The sequence below is a fragment of the Mustela nivalis genome (genome assembly GCF_964662115.1).
Source record: "Mustela nivalis genome assembly, chromosome: 5".
In the NCBI taxonomy this organism is placed as follows: domain Eukaryota; kingdom Metazoa; phylum Chordata; class Mammalia; order Carnivora; family Mustelidae; genus Mustela; species Mustela nivalis.
Genome location: NC_139024.1, coordinates 121,719,204 through 121,740,414, shown reverse-complemented (window position 1 = coordinate 121,740,414; position 21,211 = coordinate 121,719,204). Strand labels below are relative to the sequence as shown.

The window sequence follows — 21,211 nt, the reverse complement described above, 5'->3', positions numbered from 1 at the left end:
GAAGACACGGGGGTCTCTGGAGTTGGGAGTGATGCAGCAGATGTGGGATGGGCTCTAGGGCCATGAAAGGCTGTGTGGACTCTCAGTCTTTGGCACTGCTCTAGGGGCCCCTGGATAGCTGGGATTTCCCTCTCTGGCCCCTGGGAATCTCGGCTCAGAGCCCCGCATTCCAGCCCAGCCGGCTCCAGCCCCCTTTCCGCTGTCACTTGACTCCGCTGGGCCCCAGCCCTGCATCCCTCCCACTCCTCCAGCTTTGGGCTGGGGCGAGGTGGACATCACCGACTAGGAATTTCTCCTGGGGGAGAGACCAGGGGACAAGAGTTTCAGGATTCTATGGTTTCCTCTACGCTCCCCACTGGAACCCTCTGGCCGCGCCATGCCACCTGGCCCGGGAGCGTGGGCCTGGGGTGTGGAATGTCCCAGCGGGGTGTGAGGGGCTGCCGCTCCTTCCCTGAGGCGTCCGGAAACAGCCCAGCCGGGTCTGCCAGCCCAGGGTTCCTCGGAGCACAGTCCCTGGAAGGAGGGGTCGTGAGTCTGCCCAGGTGAGGTTACTGGGGAAACATGGGCTCCACCCCCAGCCTGGCTCCACCCCCGGCCCAGCCTCTCCAGGGCCCAGATTCCCCAGCGGCTGTCTCCAGCGGGGTACGTGCTCTCGGGAACCCCTGGGGGTTTGGTCGGAGGGGACGGTGGGAAGAGTCAATTCTCCGAGTGACCATGGGGCTGTTTATTAATGAGTCCCGTAGCAGCTGAGCGTGTTGGAATTGGTGTGTCCCTGGTGGTTTGGCGCTCCTGCCCATACCGAGGGCCAGCTTCTTCCTGGTACTACTTTTGTGTACTTGTCTGGTTGTGACTTAGTGTTTCTTTCTTGGGACTGTGGTAGGGCCTGCACGTAGCGAGTGAGCTGATGTCCGCTGTGAGGTGCATTGGGGCGGGGATCTGCAGTGGACTCAAATCTTTCTGAGCCGGTGACATTGATAGGGGGTTGACAGGTGTGGGTGTGGATAGATGGTGGCCTGAGGCAGTGCGGGGAGGGGGGGGAGCACTTCTCACCACAGCTCTCTCTCCTGCCCCCCTCACCCAGCCTCCTTGCCCATCTTCTCTGGGACTCCTGTTCCTGGTTCTTTTGGGCTTTGTCCAGTTTTCTCTTTGTCTCCATCCCCCACAACTCCCTCACCTTGTTCAGGCCCATGCCTGCCAGTGGTCAGGGTCTCGACCTCACCTGGTCCCAAGGGAGGCTTGCCCTGAGGACTCCTGGGCCTTGAGCAGGGAGCCCAAGGGAACCAGGCCCTGGGAGTCTAGGCTGCAGGGTCCTAGAGAGGACTGGGGGATGGAAGGTGGAAGTAGAGAGAGAAGGGGCTAGGAGAGAGTTGGGGGGCGGCTACATCAGGCTCTGGGGCAATCTGAGTTGGGGTGTAGAGGACAGGAGGCCAGAGGATGCCAGAGAGAAGCAAAGGTTGGTGGTGTGGAAAGTATGAGTCTAGGGCACTTGGTTGGGCAGGTGAGCCCTGCTCCCTTCCTCCATCCAAACTCCTGCTGCTGGGCTGGGCACAGGGCCTGTGGGAACCTGCTCCTTCCCTGTGCCCTGGGGCTGCCCCCTTCACCTCCCTCTCCAGGAACTGAGCCCAGAAAGGGGGAATAGGGAGGGAGCCATCCCCTCACGGGGCCTGGATATGTGGGAGGCCCCAAGCGGGGCCTCAGCTTCGTCTGTTCCATTTAGTGGGGACCCTGGGGCCTGAGGGTTGGGCCGTGGGGAGGCGGAGGGGGCTGGGCGCGCAGCGTCAAGGGGACAGCGGCGTGGTTACCTGGGGGAGGCCCGGGTGCGCTGGGGAATGCGGGGTGGGCGTGGCAGGCAGAGGGGAGCGCGAGGCCGGGAGGGCGGCGCCGGGCGTGGGAGCAGCGGGGACGACGCTGCCCGGGAGGGGGAAGGGCGGCTACCCCGGCGGGCGGGCGGAGGGCGGCGGGAGGGAGGGAAGGAGGGGGGAGTCGGGCTGTGGGGAGGCGGCGCCTGGGCCCGAGCCGCCCCAGCCCTGGCTCCTCTCCCCGGAACAGGCCCCCGACAGCTGCTCGCGGGAGCCGCCTCCCGACACCCGAGCCCCGCCGGCGCCTCCCGCTCCCTGCTCCTGGCTCCCTGCGCCTCCCCCGCCCCTCGCCCAGCCGCCGAGGAGGCCCCGCTCCGGGGTCGGACGCCTGGGTCTCCCAGGAAGAGCGATGAGAGGTAGGGGGTGCGGCCGGAGGACCCCTGCGGGGTGGAGGGACCGAGGCCGAGGCCGGGGGCTCCAGGGGAGGTGCGGCTGCCGGGTGAGGGCTTGGCGGCGGAGGCAGGATGCTCCCGGGCTGTTCTAGGTTGCCCAGCTCCGCCAACCGTGTCCCTGCCCGCCTCCCCAGTGCGCTGGCTTACTGTCTGAAAATGGGGGGGCACCTCCCTGACCTCGGAGAAAGTGTGTTTCAGCATTGAGGAAGGACCCTTTACTGAGTGTGAAGGAACTGACGCCCAGGAAGGCAGGTGCTCTTGTGTGGCCCCATTGAATCATTCCCTCTGGCCCCTGGAGAAGCGGGTGTGCCCTCCTATCAGGCCAGTCCCTGGGGGCATCTACCTGCTAAGTGCTAAGTCTCTGCCCAGTCAGCTCCCAGTGGGGCAGCCTGCCCTCAGCCCAGCAGAGAGGCACTGATACCTAATCGGCCAGTGACAGCCTCCAGATGGTCAGTTGGTTCTATCCTGAGGCTGTGTCACTGCCTGGTGCGCCCCATCCTCAGTGTCCCATCCCCCCCTCCCTCCCACACCCCTTCGGTCCCTGCTGGCTGGACTTTCCTTCCAGCACCTCTACCTGAAGTCAGTGCTCTAGGCACATGGGTGCCTCGGAAGTGAGTGCTACAGTGGAGACAGGTGAAAGCCAGAGTCTGGGAAAATGGAGCAGTGCCTCTTTTTCTCATGGCCCTTCCAGCCACCACCTTGACTTCTCTCTGGCTTGGTCTTGGTGTGTATTGGGAGGTGGGCCCCAGTTGTCTTGGGATCCTGTGTCAGAGAGCCTGAGTGTATGTGTCTCACGGTGTCCTCTAATGGTAGGAGCATGTGGTATCTGTCATTTCACGTTCACGGATGTCTAAAGATGGCTATTCACTAAGTGGGATGGAGTTGATGTGTGCATGAGCGTCTGTGATTGTCCCAGCTGGGGCAGATGTGTGTAACACATTTAAGTGTCTGTCTTTAAAAGTCTGTGAAGACTTGTCTTTGACAGAGGGGTGTGTGTGTGTTACAATTAGCCCCAGGGTTTACAGTCAGCTTTGCAAGTTTGCATGGCTGATGAGTGGGGGTGGGGTGGGGTCATGGGGGGGTAAGGGGTGCACAGAGCTGTGTGGCTGGTGTTTGTGGTGGGGGGTGGGGATAGGAGAGGAAAAGGAAGGGCCTGCAGCAGTGACCCGGTCCCTGCTTTGTAATTGGGGTAGGGTAGGGTGGGGTGGGGTTGGGATAGGTCTTCTCAGCCTGTCCTCTGTGTGCCTGACCCAGTGGAGAGAAGTAGGGTGATTGGAGTGTTGGAGGGATTACCCCAGACATCTGTGTGTTTCTCTGCTTGGCTCTGTGCCCTGTGCTTCTGAGCCTGCTCTATTTACCTCTTGCTTTGTGTTTCTAGCCCTGTCTCCCCCTGCCTCCTATCCTTTGCCTGTCTTTGTATCTTTGCCCGGGGCTCCTCTAGCTCCGTCTGGCTCCGATGACTCATCTGGGATAGGCATGAAGGTTACCCAGGGGAACAAGGGCCCCGCTGTTCCCGAGAGAGGTGGGGGTGGAGAGCGACACCCAGGAATTCCAGGCCAGCCGCCTGGGACCCTGCAGCCTGCTGCCCTGCACGTGGCTCCTGGACCTCCAAGGGACCAGGTGTGATGCTTCTGGTTCTAGCTCTTCTTTGATGCCTGGGTGCCCCCCGCAACTCAGTCAGCCCCCTCAGCTGCTGCTTCAGAGCTGTGGGGTCTCAGCTGCCTCTTACATTCCTGCCCTAGAGCATGATGGGAGCAGCTGGAAGAGGACAAAGGGATGGGGGAGTATCCCCCCACTCTTCCTACCTCCTGGGGTGACCTGGCCTCCCTGCCTGTAGACCCGCCCTCGTCTCCAAGGCAACTCAGGCCTTTCCTCAGCACTGGTCTTCTCCTTCAGAGGCGACCACCTTCAGAAAATGGGAACTGGGGGGACAGGATGTCTGGGTCTTAAGAAGGGAAGCAGAATGAGGAGAGCTGGGATAGCAGGCTTTGGATCTGATGGCAGAGGTGGGGGACGGCATTAGGGGTGGCCCTAGGGGTCCCTCGGGATTCCAGGGCCTGGGGAGCTCAGTGCAGACCTCCAGGAAGAGGAGAGGTCAGAGCATCTTCTGCTGTTCTGCAGAGGGTAGATAACTTGGATTCACAAGGAGATACCAGTTGAAATTGTTTTAGGTAGTGTGTGCCATCCAGGCCCTAGTGAAGAGCAGGGATTCTCCGACTTTCATGGGCATGGATCCTGGGGGTTGTGTTAAAATGCAGATTCTGATTCAGCATATCTTGGGGAGGGATGAAGTTCTGCCTGTCTCCCAAGTGCCTGTGTGCTGTGGGGCTGCCAGTCTTGGGGTGACACTGGGCTTAGTGGGGCTACAGAGGACAGTGAGATTGGAAAACCCTGGGGTCCTCCACTTTTCTTAGAATTCTGGGATCATAGGTGGGGAGTGGACCAGAGTTTAGCCTGGCGTCTGGCACATGGGGAGCATTCTAAGAACACAGCTGATGCTGTTAAGCAGCTTTTGCTGTTGTCACTTTACTCCTGTTATTCCCAGAGCAATCCATTCTGCCTGTCTGTCTTTGGCTGTGACTCCGGCTCCTTGACTTTCACTCACCCTACCCCTTGTTTGCTCCCCTGCAGAGATGCTACCCCTGCCCCCTTAGGCCTGAGGAATCAGGAGCTATGGGGCCAGGGGCCCTCACATCTCTGCCGCTGCTGCTGCTGCTGCTCTTGGTGGCAACTGGAGATGCTGATATGAAGGGACATTTTGACCCTGGTGAGGAACCTGGCTCCTGGGTCTCTGAGGATGGGGCTTGGGAGACAGAGCCAGGGGCCTTGACCCTCTGTATGCCTGTGTTCACCCAGCCAAGTGCCGCTATGCCCTGGGCATGCAGGACAGGACCATTCCAGATGGAGACATCTCTGCCTCCAGCTCTTGGTCAGATTCCACTGCTGCTCGCCACAGCAGGTAACTGGCACACATGGGGCACTGCTCTGGAGGGAGCTCCTGGGGCCTCTACCTGCCCTTCTGAGTCCTCTGCCCAAGCCCAGAGGCTGCTCGGAGGGCCAGTGCCAATGAAACCCCACCCTGCATCGTGAGGGGCTTGAAATACTAGAGACAGAGGCAGACCAGATGTTCCTTGTGACCTCTTGCTCCCTCCCAGGCTGGAGAGCAGCGACGGGGACGGGGCCTGGTGCCCTGCGGGGCCGGTCTTTCCGAAGGAGGAGGAGTACCTGCAGGTGGATCTGCGGCGGCTGCACCTGGTGGCTTTGGTGGGCACCCAAGGGAGGCATGCGGGAGGCCTGGGCAAGGAGTTCTCCCCCAGCTACCGGTTGCGTTACTCCCGGGACGGCCACCGCTGGATGGACTGGAGGGACCGCTGGGGTCAGGAGGTGAGGCCGGTGGGGGCAGCCTTGAGGGAAGGTTGGCTCTCCTCTTGTCCCCCAGCTATACTATAAATGCCACCTGTCCACTCATGACTGCCGTTTTCTCCCTTCTTTAGCCCAAGCCTCTCTCTTGAGCTCCATCTAGCACTGCAAACATGACCACCTTCTGGGCCTTTCCACCTGAATGTCTAATGGGCATCTCAAACCTACCGTAAACCTCCCAAGCTGACTTTGAATCCCGTTCCCACCCCAAACCTGCTCCTCCCCCAACTCAGGCCAGTTGCTCAGGCCCCAAGCTAAGATGATATCTCGGATTCCTCTGGTCTCTCACCCTCCTGCTTCCAAAGCACCAGCAAGGCCCATCTGTTCTACTTCCGTATTTCCTGAATCCAACCATTTCTCACCACTGTCGCCTCTACCACCCCAGGCCACACACCACACCATCCTAGGCTTAGATGAATCTGCTGGCCTCCAGAGTGCTCTTCCTGCTCCTGTCTGTTCCCACCTGAACTATCTCCACCTAGAGGCTTCGTCCACTGTACCTGAGAAAATGCAGATCAGATGAGGCGCGCCTGGTCCATGACCCTCCACTGGCTTTCCACTGTGGAACCAAAGCTAAGCTCCTTCCTGGGTGCAGAAGCTTAGCCTGGCCTGGCTCTTGCCCGCTTCCTTTACTCCTCCCTCCTGTATTCTCACTCCACTTGGGCCCACTGGCTTTCTTGCTGTCCCTGGAACGAGCACAGATACATCCCACAGCTTTAGGACATTTTTGCTTGTCAGTCTCTGTGCCTGGAGAGCCTCTCCCCCAGATGTTCCTGGCTTCTTCTTCCACTCAGTTCTCCTCTAGATATCACCTCCTTAGAGAGCCTGCCTCCCACTGCTTTAGCCCCACACCCTGCCGCTTGTTCTGCACAGCTGTTTTTCCTACTGGAATCTCAGTGTGGCATGGGGAGAGAGGAGGGACAGATGTTTACCACTGAGAACGTGCATGGCTGGCACAGCCAATGCCTGCTGAGTGGACAGAGAGGATGGGGTGAAGGAAGAGAGGGAAGGTGGAAGCAGAGGTGCCGAGCTCTGAGAAATGGGTAGAATCTGTGCACAGTGGGATGGATGTCTTAGATACAAATGGAGACAGGTAGGGTTCGGGGCTGACACTGAAGGTTGAGGACAAAGCACCAGGCTGAGAGATGTGTCAGAGGTCCTTTTTAAAAGATTTTATTTATTTATTTGACAGAGAGACACACACACAGAGAGAGGGAACACAAGCAGGGGGAGTGGGAGAGGGAGAAGCAGGCTTCCCACCGAGCAGGGAACCCGATGTGGGCCTCGATCCTAGGACCCTGGGATCATGACCTGAGCCTAAGGCAGCCAACTGAGCCACCCAGGTGCCCGTGTCAGGTCTTTGCTATAGCCCCTCATTTTAGAAATGCCTGGCTGTACCCCAGAGCCCTGGGTGCTCAACACCAGTCTTCATGAGTCTTCTTGTGGCTACTGTGTGCTGGGCCAGGGGACCGCGGCTGACTGGGAAGTGAGATCCAACCCAGAGCCTTTTCCACTCATCCACCCTAATTCTTGGGCCACAGGTGATTTTAGGTAATGAGGACCCTGGGGGCGTGGTGCTGAAGGACCTGGGACCCCCCATGGTGGCCCGGCTGGTTCGCTTTTACCCCCGGGCTGACCGGGTCATGAGTGTCTGTCTGCGGGTGGAGCTCTATGGCTGCCTCTGGAAGGGTGAGTCATTCAGACCCCCGAGAATTTGTTTCCTGGGCTGGGGCCTGGGGAGAAGGGCCTCCAGAATCCTCTTTCTCTTGTTGGGAAGCTGTCACTCTGAGTGGGGGGCAGTGCTGGCCAACTTTGTCCCCTCCATGCCCGGGGGCCTGTGGAGGGACACAGGAAGGGACTGATGCAAGGGAGTGGGAGAGAGGCTGCCTGCCTCTAACATCACCTCTGCAACCCTGCCCCAGAGGGACTGCTGTCTTACACAGCCCCTGTGGGGCAGACGATGTACTTATCTGAGGCAGTGCACCTGAACGACTCCACCTACGATGGACACACCACACACGCTGTTGGCGGGTAAGAGAGGCAGGCTGTGCAGGGGGGGAGCCTGGGGTGGGAGGAAGGATGTAGTGGGTGGGGTCAAGAGTCTTGGCAGTGAGATGGAAGAACTGGGGAGAGGGACAGGTTAGGTGGGGCCTTGGGGACACAAGATCAGGATTGGAGGGTAGCAAGGCAACTACTAGCTCATGTGACACTTTGTGTGAGTTAGTAAAAGGCACTGCTTTGCTAAGAAATATCTGTTGGAAACTGTCTCCATAAATACACACACCTTAGGCTGCATGGTGCCCCCTAGAGGTGGTGTCTCCGTGCAACCACTGCAATTCTGGGAGTGAGAGAGAGCCACAGCGGGGAGGTGGAGGCCTGGGATGGCAGAGCAAATGGATGGGTGCCACTCTCTTCTCTGCCACCCTCTGGTTCCTCTGCTGTCCTGCTCTCCAGGCTGCTGTATGGAGGTCTGGGTCAGCTGGCGGATGGTGTGGTGGGGCTGGATGACTTTAGGAAGAGCCAGGAGCTGCGGGTCTGGCCAGGCTATGACTATGTGGGGTGGAGCAACCACAGCTTCCCAGCTGGCTATGTGGAGATGGAGTTTGAGTTTGACCGGCTGAGGGTTTTCCAGGCCATGCAGGTAAGCGTGTCCGGCTCTTCGGAGACCAGGGTGATTGCTCTTGGGGTGCTCACCTGGGCTCTCCTGGCCTTGACCCTGTGTTCCTCCTCCCTTCCCCCCCAGGTCCACTGTAACAACATGCACACCCTGGGAGCCCGCCTGCCTGGTGGGGTGGAATGTCGCTTCAAGCGGGGCCCTGCCATGGCCTGGGAGGGGGAGCCTGTACGCCACGCCCTGGGTGGCAGCCTGGGGGACCCCAGAGCCCGGGCTGTGTCTGTGCCCCTGGGCGGCCGCGTGGGCCGCTTTCTGCAGTGCCGCTTCCTCTTTGCTGGGCCTTGGTTACTCTTCAGCGAAATCTCCTTCATCTCTGGTAAGCCACTGGTCTCTGCCCAGTCCTCATCCTCTAGGATTGCCAACCTGCAGGATGCCAAAATATCCACTCCCAGCACCAGATCCATCTACCACTCGTGAGACTTCCCAAGAAGAGATGCCCAGAATAATTGGAACGTCTCCCTACTCCTTCCCCCCAGCCCTATCTTGGCTTTATCAGCCCTTCCCTCATGACTGATACTGAGCTGGTAGGACAGTGTTGGCTATAAAAACACAAAGTACTCTGTACTGGTTGAGAAATAGCCTCTTCTCCAGGCCGCCTGGTACCCAAGATCCCCACCTGGGGCTCACTCTCTCTGGGAGTCCTGTATCTCCTCACAACCCAGCAGTTAAACACTTGACATCCGCAATAGCCAGTCCCCCTCCTTTGGATGGGTGGGTACATATACTGAGTATCGCCCCTGCTGCTAGTGGTAGAATCCACAGGTCTCATGCCAGCAGCTTCCCTTTGGGTCCTCTTCCCTCTCTGACTCCATCCTTTCTTCTCGTCCTTCTCTATAGATGTTATGAATGACTCCTCTCCAGCTCTGGGGGGCACCTTCCCACCGGCTCCGTGGTGGCCACCTGGCCCACCTCCCACCAACTTCAGTAGCCTGGGTGAGCAGCCTGGGGCCTCCTCCCAAACCAGTGGGTCCTGTGCTGCCATTGCTACTGGGGCCACCCCCACTCGGGTGGGAAGCCTCCTGTGGTTCTGACTCTCTTGTCTCTGACAGAGCTAGAGCCCCGAGGCCAGCAACCTGTGGCCAAGGCGGAGGGGAGCCCAACTGCCATTCTCATCGGCTGCCTGGTGGCCATCATCTTGCTGCTGCTGCTCATCATTGCCCTCATGCTCTGGCGGCTGCACTGGCGCAGGCTCCTCAGCAAGGTGAACGGTGTGGGGGTGGGACCTGGGGGTGTAGGCTGTGGGGGAGGGGTGAGGGGATTAAGGGGAGCAGGGGGTTACAATGTGAAGAGCACAGACAGGGTGTGGGTGTGGAGACTGAGGCCAATGTGTATGGGGATGCCTGCGTTAGTTTGGGTCCTGTGGGGACCACAGAACACAGTCTAATTAAGATAACCAGAGGTGGGCTCAGTAAAGTGCCAGGTTGCAAAGGAGTGGGTGGCCTTATGGAAATCGCAAAGAGTAGTGAAATTCCCGCAGAACTGTCACCACTCATGGGCTGTGGCCATGCAAGATGAGAGGAGGGAAGTTACCAGAACCTGGAGGAGTGAGTCTGGGGAAAGGCTCCTTGAGACGGGCGGTGGACTTTGCTTCAAGGATACAGCTAGCCTGAGTCCACTTCTCAGGGAGGGGCTGGGAGACTAATCACCCTGACCTTACTTCCCACCTGCCCAACAAACTCCTCTCCAGCCAACCCAAACTGAGCCAGTTGATAAAGTCCACACTAGTCAACCTCTTGGGGTAGGAGCCAGATGGGAAAGGGGGAGAGTGGAGCTAGAAGGGCAGAGAGGAGTGAGGAAGAAACCAGGCATACTCCAAGCCCCTGGCTTCCTGGTGAGAGTTTGGTGGGGGTGATATGCATGAAGGTTGATGGTTCTATAATTATCTGGTCAGATTTGGGTTAGAATCCTATTATGGGACATCAGGGGACTGACCTACATGCTCTTGAACCTTTGTTTCTTTAGAAAGAGAGTTAATAGTGATACCACTATGTGAAATAGAACTAATAGTAGATACCACTATGCGACTGTTGTGAGGACTGAAGGGGAGAAGGGGAGCTTGTCATTAAATGAGCTGGAATCATGTGCAGTTAACATTCCCATTCCCGCAACAAGGCCGAGCGCCGGGTTTTAGAAGAGGAGCTGACAGTTCATCTGTCTGTCCCTGGGGACACCATCCTCATCAACAACCGCCCAGGCCCTCTTGAGCCACCCCCTTACCAGGAACCCCGCCCTCGTGGGAATCCACCCCATTCTGCTCCCAGTGTCCCCAACAGCTCTGGTAAGACCTGCCTTGTTCTAGTCCTACCTCCGTTCTCTGCTTATTTTCTTATTGTATCCCTTTTCCTCTCTGTTTCCATTCCCTTCTTTTTCTGTCTTTCCAATTTCAACTCATTTTCTTTATTTCTGTGCCCTGGTCACCACACTGTATCACTCCCATGTCCTTACCTTATAATTTTTCTCAAGAATTTCCCATGTATTACCCCTAATCCCTAGTGGTCTCGTTTTGTTTGTGTCCCATACACATTTCTCTCTTCTTTGTTGTGCCCTCTCATTGTATCTTCTAGCCTCTCTCCTTTCTCCTAGACTTGCCATGTTCATTCCATCCGTCCATCCATCCATTATCCATCTGTATTTATGTGTATGTTCATCCTTCTGTCCATTCATTCCTCTATCCACCATCTGACCATTTATCCATTATGCATCCATCCATAAATATTCATACATCTATTAACCCATCTGTCATCCATCCATCCAGCCACCCATCCAATCTTCCATCTCTCTGTCCATCCATTTTACCACCCATCTGTCCTCTGTCTGTCCGTCTACCAATCCGCTATTCATCCCTGTTCATACATCTGTTCACCCATTCATCCATCTGTACATCCATCTATCTATCATCCAATTGCTGGATGCATCATCCATCCAAGTATATTCAAACATCCATCTGTTCATCTCCCCATTCATCCATCCACCATCCAACCATTCACCTGCCATTCATCCAGCCATCCATATATATTTATCTATTTATTTCTCTATCTATCCATTCATCCATTCAACCATTCATTTATCATCCATCCATCTACCCATCCATCTGTCCGTCTGTTCACTCGTTATTCATCCAGCAATCCAGCACTCTCCAGATCCTTGTTTTATCCTGTCCCTGTCTCTCAGTACATTCATTCCCATCAGCCCTGGTCTTGCCTTATTCCAGGTCTCCTTGTCTGTCTAGCCTTGAGTCTCATCCCTTCCACGTGTCTCCCCCCCTCCTTCTCCCGACAGCGTTGCTGCTCTCCAATCCAGCCTACCGCCTCCTTCTGGCCACTTACGCCCGTCCCCCTCGGGGCCCTGGCCCCCCCACACCCGCCTGGGCCAAACCCACCAACACCCAGGGTAAGCCCCTCTGCCTCTGGGCTCCTCCAGGCTCCCCATACCTTTACAGGGGCAGGGAAAAGTCCTCACACCTTGCATTCCCTCCTCTCCCTGCTGTGGCCTCTTTTGCTCTCCTGAGCTCCCAAGGAGGAAGCTCTAATGCCCTTAGCTCTCCTCTGCTCTGCTTGTTCCTTCTTAAAGCCTTTCCCTTGAGCACAGGAGCAGAAAGCTCACTGGTTCTCAGCTCTGTCTTCTTCCTCCTCTTCTACCCCATCTATTCTGCTCTCCAGAGCCAGAGAGGAGGTTGCTATACTGACCCCAGGTTCTCTTATAACTCCTCCTTTGTTTCCTCTCTCTCTAGAGCTGCAAGGAGGAGGGCCTCTCACCCTGGGTGCTTGCCCTCTCCCCCCATGTGTACTCTCTCTGCAGTCCCAGAGGTGAAGGCTCATACCCTGCCCTTACTGTCTGCTCTTCCTCTCCTTGGTGTTGCCTTCTCTTATTGTTGCTCCTTCCCCAGGGCTAAGAGGGGACAGCTCTGACTTCCTCTCCTCTGTCTGTAGATTCCTTGTTGTCCTGCCCGTGAGGAACTGTTCCCCTCTCCCCCTTTCTGTGTGCCCCTGTCTCTGCTTGTCTTTGAGCTTGGAGTATTGGGTCAGGGAGGGTTTGGGTAACCATGGCAGGGAGGAGCCAAGGCTGAAAGTTGTGTGGGGAGGTGCAGGTAGGTAGAACAGCTAAGTGAACAGGAGGGGCTGGCGGTGAGTGGGACAAGGACTTAGAAGGTGGGAGGTAACCAGATGACTGGCACTATCCTTCTTCTGATGGTGGCTAGAGGAATTCCTCTTTTAGTCAAGACTTCTGTCATGGTCTCTTGGGCTGTGCTGGGATCCCTAGAGAATAGACGATGTCATTCTTTGTTCAACTGTTTCCATTGCCTTAAACTCTGAAACAGTTCACTCTCATCTCATGCCAGCATCTTCTCTGGTTTGAGGTTGGTGGGTAGAATACCAAGAAGATGGATCATAGACCCAGTCTCTCACCCAGCTGGGAGACAAGGGAGGCTGGGGTGTGGAGAACCATGGCTCTCAAGGGCTGCTCTTGATGCTTTGTCTTGTCTTCTTTCCCCTCACCCCTCCAGCCTGCAGTGGGGACTATATGGAGCCTGAGAAGCCGGGTGCCCCGCTTCTGCCCCCACCTCCCCAGAACAGCGTCCCCCATTATGCCGAGGCTGACATTGTCACCCTGCAGGGCGTCACCGGGGGCAACACCTATGCTGTGCCCGCTCTGCCCCCAGGGGCTGCCGGGGATGGGCCTCCCAGAGTGGATTTTCCTCGGTCTCAGCTCCGCTTCAAGGAGAAGCTTGGCGAGGGCCAATTTGGGGAGGTAAGGAGGATCCCTGCCCAGCTATCAGCGGTGTCTTGACTGTCTGGAGCTCTGATGTCATGCCCATATGCCCCCATTGGTCAGAACCTGTCATCTGTGACTGTGTTATCCCAGTTGACCCTGTGACTTCAGTGAATCATGTGACTTTCTAACAAATGAGCTGCTTTCCCCAGGTGCACCTGTGTGAGGTAGAAAACCCTCAAGATCTGGTCAGTCTTGATTTCCCCCTTAATGTGTGCAAGGGACACCCTTTGCTGGTAGCTGTCAAGATCCTACGGCCAGATGCCACCAAGAATGCCAGGTGAGGACCAGGGATGGTGTCTCGTGATAGGGAAAGGAGGCCATGAAGAATGGGGAATATGGTAGAGACCAACAGGAGGAGTGGCTGGGGAAGGAAGTTTGCATCTCAGGCTGATGTCAGTCCAGGTCTCAGTGTCACTAGTGAGTCAGCTTGTCTCCTGGGGTTAGGGTGCTGGTCTGCATGAGCAGGAGAGAAAGGACAGATCAGCCCCTCAGTGTCCCTGCCACCTCCCCGCTTTTCTAGGAATGATTTCCTGAAGGAAGTGAAGATCATGTCGAGGCTAAAGGACCCAAACATCATCCGGCTCCTGGGCGTGTGTGTGCAGGATGACCCCCTCTGCATGATTACCGATTACATGGAGAATGGTGACCTTAACCAGTTCCTCAGTGCCCACCAGCTAGAGGACAAGGTGGCCGAGGGGGCCCCCAGAGATGGGGAGGCTGCCCCAGGGCCCACCATCAGGTACCCACTTACCCAGGCTGGCCCTTTTCTGAGAGCTCCCCGGGGAGGGCTCTCCTCTCCCCTTGCACCAACCTGGATCCAGCATGGGATGTGGGGACAGGTAGTCAGGTTCAGGGGGGTGGGGACTGGGGTGAGGAATACATGGCCTTGTTCATCTGGGGACTGAGAAGCAAGAAGTTACTACAGGGGGTTGCTGAAGGGACTTGGACTCTGTCAGGAATCTCCCTCTGCTCTTGCTCACCCTCAATGCCTGAGTCCAGACAACAGAGCAGCAGCTCCCTGGGTCAGATGAGCCAAACAAGCATTGTGTGGGCACCTACCCCTGGCCTCTGTGTGGGCATTCCATCTCTGCACCAGCAGTAGACACAACCCAGTCCCAGGGAGTGGCCCCCCCCTTCCTCTCCCAGGAATCTGTGAGGTGGGTATGAGTCTGGGACTGCCTCTAGGGACCCTCTCTTATTGGCTCTGTCCTCAGCTACCCCATGCTGCTACACGTGGTGGCTCAGATTGCCTCGGGCATGCGCTATCTGGCCACACTCAACTTTGTGCATCGGGACCTGGCCACAAGGAACTGCCTGGTTGGGGAAAATTTCACTATCAAAATTGCTGACTTCGGCATGAGCCGGAACCTCTATGCTGGGGACTATTATCGCGTGCAGGGCCGGGCAGTGCTGCCCATCCGGTGGATGGCCTGGGAGTGCATCCTCATGGTGAGAGGCCCTGAGAGAGGCGGGCAGGGCACGGTTGGGCAGGGGTTGGCAGGGAAGGGTGGTAGGGGGAAGCACTGGCTGCTCTGTGGTCTCTGACAAGTCACTTGCCTTCCCCACACTGCAGTTCCCTCATCTCTGAAGTGAGGGTTTGGGCCAGTGCTCTGTAAGTTTCCCTCTGGCTCTAGGGACCAGAGAAAGTAGGGAGGAGTGGTATGATGGGAAAGGGTTCAGGAGCCAAGAGTGGGTACAAGAGCAGGAGTCAGGGAGCAAGAGAGGTAAGGGGAGACAGGAGGCTAGAGCTAAAAAGGTAGGAGTTGGGAGAGAATCAGGACCAGAAAATGAGGGTCATGGTGTAAAGGAAGGGTGTCTAGAAGAAGGAAGAGTTCAGGGAGAGGACTAGAGCCTGAGAAAGAAGGCAGAGCCTGAAGGAGGGAGGAACAGGCTTGTTGGGAGGGACCAGCCAGGAGGAGTCAGCCTGGGGAAGTGCTGAGTGGACGGGGCCTGTGGGGAGATGAGGAGGGTCTCTGTTACCTGATGTCTTTCTCTGCCTTTGTTGCTTTATCCACATGCCAGGGGAAGTTCACGACGGCAAGTGACGTGTGGGCCTTTGGGGTGACCCTGTGGGAGGTGCTGATGCTCTGCCGGGCCCAGCCGTTTGGGCAGCTCACTGATGAGCAAGTCATTGAGAACGCAGGGGAGTTCTTCCGGGACCAGGGCCGCCAGGTCAGAGCAGAAGGGAGGGAAGATAAGGTTGTGGGTCTGGGAGGGCCAGAGCCTGTCATCTTGGGAACTAAAGACCATTTGTTCCCTGCCTTTCGTCCACCCTGTCATAATGCAGGTGTACCTTTCTCGGCCCCCTGCCTGCCCTCTGGGCCTGTACGAGCTGATGCTTCGGTGCTGGAGCCGGGAGCCTGAGCAGCGACCACCCTTTTCCCAGCTACATCGGTTCCTGGCCGAAGATGCGCTCAACACGGTGTGAATCACACCCAGCTGCCCCTTTCTCAGGGAGGATTCAGGCAAAGCCAGAGGCAATAAACAAGAGGATTTTCATGGCACCCCCACTCCATTCCCTGTCCCAACCACCTTTCACCTCTGAAAGAGAGGCAATGTGACCACAGGTAGGCTGGGCCTGCCAGGGAGCTGACGCCTCCCTTCCAGGGACATATTCTCATGCCCTCTTTCTGCTCCTCTCTTAGAAGCCTCTGCCACCCACCCAGCTGGCCCTGTGGATGGGATCCTCTCTGACCTCTTCTAGCCATCCCTGGGGGGGGGGGGGAGATAGGGGCACATATAGGACAGACACTGGATAAGGCCTATTGGAGCACCTGGGCCCCACTGGACAACACTGGTTCCAAGAGAGAAGGCTGTGCCCCCCCCCCCCCAGCCTCTCTCTCCTTCCGTCACACACTGGATCCCATTGGCTGAGAATCTGGGGATTGAGGAGGACAAAAAGGGGAGAAAGATGTTCCCTTGTGCGAACTCCTGGAATTGTCCTTGACTTTGGCTTCTCCCTCCTCCATCCTCTGACACACTGGACCTGGGGGTGATCCCTGTCCCCAACCCCCAGCCATCCCCACTTCCCACCTAGCTAGAACTTCTCTAAGCCTGTATGTTTCTATGGATTAAATACTGGGATTAGGGGGAAAGAGGGAGCAATGGCCTGTGGCCTTCGGGTTGGACACCTCTGTTGTAGCTGCCATATTGGTTTTTCTATAATCACTTGGGGTTTGTACATTTTGGGGGGGAGAGACACAGATTTTTACACTAATATATGGATCTAGCTCAATGCAATTTTAATATCCTGCACTAGGCAGGTAATAATAAAGGTTGAGTTTTCCACAGGTGTGAGTGGATTTCTTGCAGTTTTGGTAAAATCTGCTTCCTGTGTCTGTTCCCAACTCATTTCCATTTCCTTCCTTCTCCTTTCTTCTCCTCCCCACTCCATTTCCTACTGTATCTTGCCCAGCACAGAGTTCTGTCTATAAGCCAGGCTCTTGCCTGTGGGGACCTCAGGTCCTATATGAATGTATGAACTTTGTAAACTCCAGTGGGAGCTCTGCAGGAGGCTTAGAAGGGGCTGAATTAGGCCTGATGGCTTACCCTTGTTTGATCCATGGGTCCCTTTGGCAGACTAGAGCGGTCTACTGATTCCTCCTCAGATTTGTTTTAAAATGTGTTACACGTACACACACACACACGTGTGCACACACAAATGTGTATATCTCATATGATCATAGAAGAAATCGAGTTTCCTAAAATGTTAAAAAAAAAAACCTATCACATGGTAACCTATGTGTTTTTAAAATATATTTAATAACAATATCTAGCAGGAGATGTAGTAACTACTAACATTCTCCAAATAATAATAAGCATAAAAGGTACTCAATACTCCGAGATTTCTACAAAAGTAGTGGGATACAAAAAGAGCTGAGGTGTCTCGGTGACAAGTCCCGGTCCTGCTAATACTACCGGGGGTTTTGCTTATATTCATACTTGCAGGAAATGCTATATTTCTGTTAGAGGTTAATAAAAACAGAGGTGTACATTTTGGGGCCCTAATTCTAGGACCCCCCTTCAAGGGTCTGGAAGTCTCAGGCAGAGAATCTTTGGATTTGGCTGATGAGATGTATAGATGAGCCGATAGGTGTGAGCTATTTGTGTGGGAACCAGAAGCAAATTATTTCAGAGGTCTGGAAGGATGAGCCACAACCACCAACAGAGCATTAACAGAGTTTTAAATGGGTTAGGAAAAAAAATCACTTGCAAGTAGTGGAAAAGGCAAACTTATCTTTTTTTTTTTTTTTTTAAAAGATTTTATTTATTTACTTGACAGACAGAGATCACAAGTAGGCAGAGAGGCAGGCAGAGAGAGGAGGAAGCAGGCTCCCCGCTGAGCAGAGAGCCCGATGTGGGGCTCGATCCCAGGACCCTGAGATCATGACCTGAGCCGAAAGCAGAGGCTCAACCCACTGAGCCACCCAGGCGCCCCAAAGGCAAACTTATCTTGATGGAAGTTCATGTGAAATAAAGACCCTGGGGTCTTGGTTGATGATATTCACCAAATGAGCCAACTGGATAAGGGGAAAAGCAGACTCTTCTGCTGAGCAGGGAACCTGATGTGGGGCTCCATCCCAGGACCTTGGGATCGTGACCTGAGCCAAAGGCAGAGGCTTAACCGACTGAGCCACCCAGGTGTTCCGTGATCTATGTTTTAAGACACGTTGATGGGTCAGGAGTTTAGAGGCCAGGACACAGAATGGTGAACAACAGATCCCATGGCTGTGAGCTGAGAACTCCCAAAGCTCTAGACATATGCAATCACCTGGAATTCATTTGAACTTGTCTCAGAATATTCAAATCTGCTCCTCCATGGGGTCCGAAAGTCAGTGAATGGCAGCATCATCCATTCAGCTTCACATGCCTAAACCTTGGGGATCATCCCTGACGCCTCTTCTCCCCTCTTCCCACCTTCCAAGGCCAGCCTATCATGAAGCTCTGTTGATCTTGCTTCCCAGATTTCCCTTAAATTTGTCATTTCTCTTCATCTCCATCACCATCCTGGCACATGCTACCTCCATCTTGCCCAGACTACTGCAGTAGTTTCCCAGGGTCTATTCCTGCTCTTTGATTTGTTTTCTGTTGCCACCAAACATAAATCTGACCCTGCTACTTTATTTCAAATCCTTTAATGGCTTCCTGTTGATCTTAGAATAAAGAACAAAATCTTCCTGACCAAGTTTGCCCACCTCATTCTTCAGCATCCTCCCCCACTCTGTCCTTCATACACCACTGGCCTAGTTCCAGTTCCCGCAACCACCCACAGTCCCTCCTGCCATGGCCTTTGCAGAATCTTGTTCCCCTCCCTGCTGTCTTTGCCTTGTTAAGTCCTGCTTGTCCTTCAGCAATCTTCCCCCACTTGGCAACCAAATCAAATCCCCTCTTGCTGCTTTCAGGCACAGGACTTTCTTCTTTGTAGTACTTACTCTAGGTGTGATTTTACTTTTTAAAGAAAATAATGAATAACAATATTATTTACTGAGCACTTATTACATGCCAGGACAATACTTATTACATATTTTATCTTATTTAATACAACATATGAAATAGCTAATGTTATTGCCATTTCACAGAAAAGAAAACTTAATTGTTTTTTTGGAAAGGATTTTATTTTTATTTTTCTGAGAGTGAGTGCCAGCACCAGCGTGCACGTGCACAACTAGTTGAGAGGGAGGGGCAGAGGGAGAGGCAGACTCCCCACTGAGCAGAGAGCCCATGCAGGACTCAATCCCAGCACCCTGAGATAATGACCTGAGCTGAAGGTGCCAACTGAACCACCCAGGTGCCTAAAAACTTGTTTTAAGCAACTTGCTCAAGGCCACACAGCCAGGAAACTGCAAAGCTGGTCAGAAGCAGCCAGTAGGCTCTGGGCTCTCTGTTCTTTCTCTCCAGGATGCTGCCTGAGGGGACGAGGTTATGAACTCTCCATCACAGGTTGGATAATCCTGTTTTGGGAAGCTCCCAGGATCCCAGGCTGATTATCCAGCTCTAGAAACAGCCTGTACTCAGTTCCTGACATCAGACAAATTGCCCCCATTCATTGCATCCCTTCAGGCAGGACTCTCCAAGAGAATCTGTGATCACAAAAACGGTCTGTAGCTGCACCACAGAATAGGTAGCCACTAGTTACATGTGACTATCGACTACTTGAAATGGGGCTAATGTGGCTGAGGAACTGAAGTTAAAATTTTAGTTAATTTAAATTTAAATAGCCACAGGTGGCTATAGTGGCTCCTATTCTGGGCAGGGTAGCCTTAGAGAGTTTTCTCTACACTATAGGGAACTGTCACCTTGTTCGCCCAGCTTCTGGTTTGCACCTGTCAAAAGGAAGCACGTGACCTATTTCAGTTTTAAACACCCATAAAAAGCTTCTTACAAAGATGGCACTGAACTAGACAAGCCATTTTGTAATCTGCTTTTCTCCCCCTCATGATAGGTAGTACATAGTTCGGCCACTATGCATACGGTGTCCTTTCTAAGTGTTGCCGGTATTCTACATTGTTGTGATGACCCACATTTTGGGACATTCAGGCAGTTTTCACAATACAATAACAGACACACTTCTTCTTCTGGACATTCAGGCAGTTTTCACAATACAATAACAGACACACTTCATCTTCTTCTTCTTCTGGACATTCGGGCAGTTTTCACAATACAATAATACAATAACAGACACACTTCTTTTTTTTTAAGATTTTACTTATTTATTTGAGAGATCACAAATAGGCAGAGAAGCAGGCAGAGAGAGAGCATGGGAAGCAGACTCCCTGCAGAGCACAGAGGCCGACACAGGGCTTGATCCCAGGACCCTGGGATCATGACCTGAGCCAAAGGCAGAGGCTTAACCCACTGAGCCACCCAGGCGCCCCTAACAGACACACTTCAATAAATATCTTTGATGTCTATCTCTGTATCCATGCGGGAGAACTTCAGTATGATACATTTCTAAAGGTGGAGTTGGTAGGTCAAATGACAGTCACATTCAAATAACTGGAGATACAGCCAAACCCCCCTTTAAAAGGTGTGACTGAAGTCGACTTTCAACAGAAGTATTATAAGTACTGTATGCTCCTGTGCGGTGACAACGAGGTTGCCAATCCCTAATATTTTTTTTCTAATCAGATGTTATATTTTTTCTTCGATTCGCTTTTCCTTAATTACTGGTAAAGATGAGAGCTTTTTCATTTGGTTATAAACAATTCATATTTTTTCTGTTTATTGTCTGTTACATATTTCTACAGTCTTTTTTAAAAAAAGATTTTATTTATTTGTCAGAGAGAGAGAGCACAAGCAGAGGGAACAGCAGGCAGAGGGAGAAGCAGGCTCCTTGCTCAGCGGGGACTCAACAGCAGGACCCTGCCATCATGATCTGAGCCAAAGGCAGAGGCTTACCCTACTGAGCTATCCAGGAGTCCCTCTTCCTACAGTCTTTCTACTCTGTTCTTCTTCTTACTGCTTTGTAAAAGCTCTCTGTATTGTCTATTTTGTTAAATATTTCTTCCAGACTAATTTGTCTCTTATTTTACTTAAGGTTAACCGTAAAAACGCTTTGTTAGTTTTGTGTCATTCTTGAGGATTTTATGCAGGACTGTTAAAAGAAACGGAAAAACAAAACAAGCACGAATGAGCCTAACAGGGTCTTACACAGTTCTCACGGACATTTTGGTCCGTGTTCCCTCACACGTACTTCAAATCCCAGCCTCAGGTTTTTCTAGATGAACGATTGTGGGCAAATTTCCTAATCTCACTGGGCTTCAGTCTTCTAGTCTGTAAAGTGGGAATAATAAACCTTGCTTTATAGGAACTTGGGGATACTTGTAGTTCTGGCTTTGGCTTAAGACGTTCCCTTCCCTTTCCCTGCAGTAGCCTCGTGAATCAAATCAGACCCAACAACTAGTTTCTTTGAAAATCGTATTAAAGACACGGGGTGGTGGGAGCATGGCGGACGTGGTAAAATTCACACTGAGTACATACGCGCCGAGTAAGGAGTAGCGCTCTTACCTCGCAAGAACGCTCTATAAAGTGCTGTACTCCATGAGGACCAGAGCTCAAGGAGCTCAGTATCGTGTGACTCTAGGAGCGTCTCA

The 21,211-nt window shown here is 54.0% G+C and overlaps 1 protein-coding gene across 7 annotated transcripts; it reads left to right on the top strand.

The window, feature by feature from the left end:
* The first annotated feature begins 575 nt into the window (after positions 1-575).
* Positions 576-16,408, top strand: DDR1 (discoidin domain receptor tyrosine kinase 1). Of its 7 annotated transcripts, none has more exons than XM_082730870.1 (19): positions 576-642; positions 2,050-2,215; positions 4,883-5,018; positions 5,108-5,210; positions 5,407-5,635; positions 7,213-7,360; positions 7,594-7,702; positions 8,126-8,312; positions 8,415-8,661; positions 9,183-9,278; positions 9,395-9,546; positions 10,458-10,623; positions 11,625-11,735; positions 12,850-13,094; positions 13,268-13,395; positions 13,639-13,857; positions 14,333-14,567; positions 15,141-15,290; positions 15,406-16,408. In XM_082730870.1, the coding sequence occupies exons 3-19, from the start codon at positions 4,925-4,927 to the stop codon at positions 15,544-15,546; spliced, it is 2,760 nt and encodes a 919-aa protein (XP_082586996.1). In that variant the 5' UTR covers positions 576-642; positions 2,050-2,215; positions 4,883-4,924; the 3' UTR covers positions 15,547-16,408. The 7 variants fall into 7 exon arrangements, with proteins under 7 accessions (XP_082586996.1, XP_082586994.1, XP_082586998.1 ...); XM_082730872.1 differs by lacking the exon at positions 576-642 and adding an exon at positions 2,386-2,503 and having other exon boundaries at positions 1,973-2,215; XM_082730871.1 differs by lacking the exon at positions 576-642 and adding an exon at positions 2,344-2,503 and having other exon boundaries at positions 1,973-2,215.
* The last annotated feature ends 4,803 nt before the right edge of the window (positions 16,409-21,211 follow it).

Excerpts from the sequence above, each read along its gene's own strand:
- DDR1 (XM_082730867.1), top strand. The coding sequence starts at position 3,728 with ATGAAGGTTACCCAGGGGAACAAGGGCCCCGCTGTTCCCGAGAGAGGT. Across the intron at positions 9,279-9,394 it reads CACCAACTTCAGTAGCCTGG|AGCTAGAGCCCCGAGGCCAG; the intron begins GTGAGCAGCCTG and ends TGTCTCTGACAG. Across the intron at positions 15,291-15,405 it reads TCCGGGACCAGGGCCGCCAG|GTGTACCTTTCTCGGCCCCC; the intron begins GTCAGAGCAGAA and ends GTCATAATGCAG.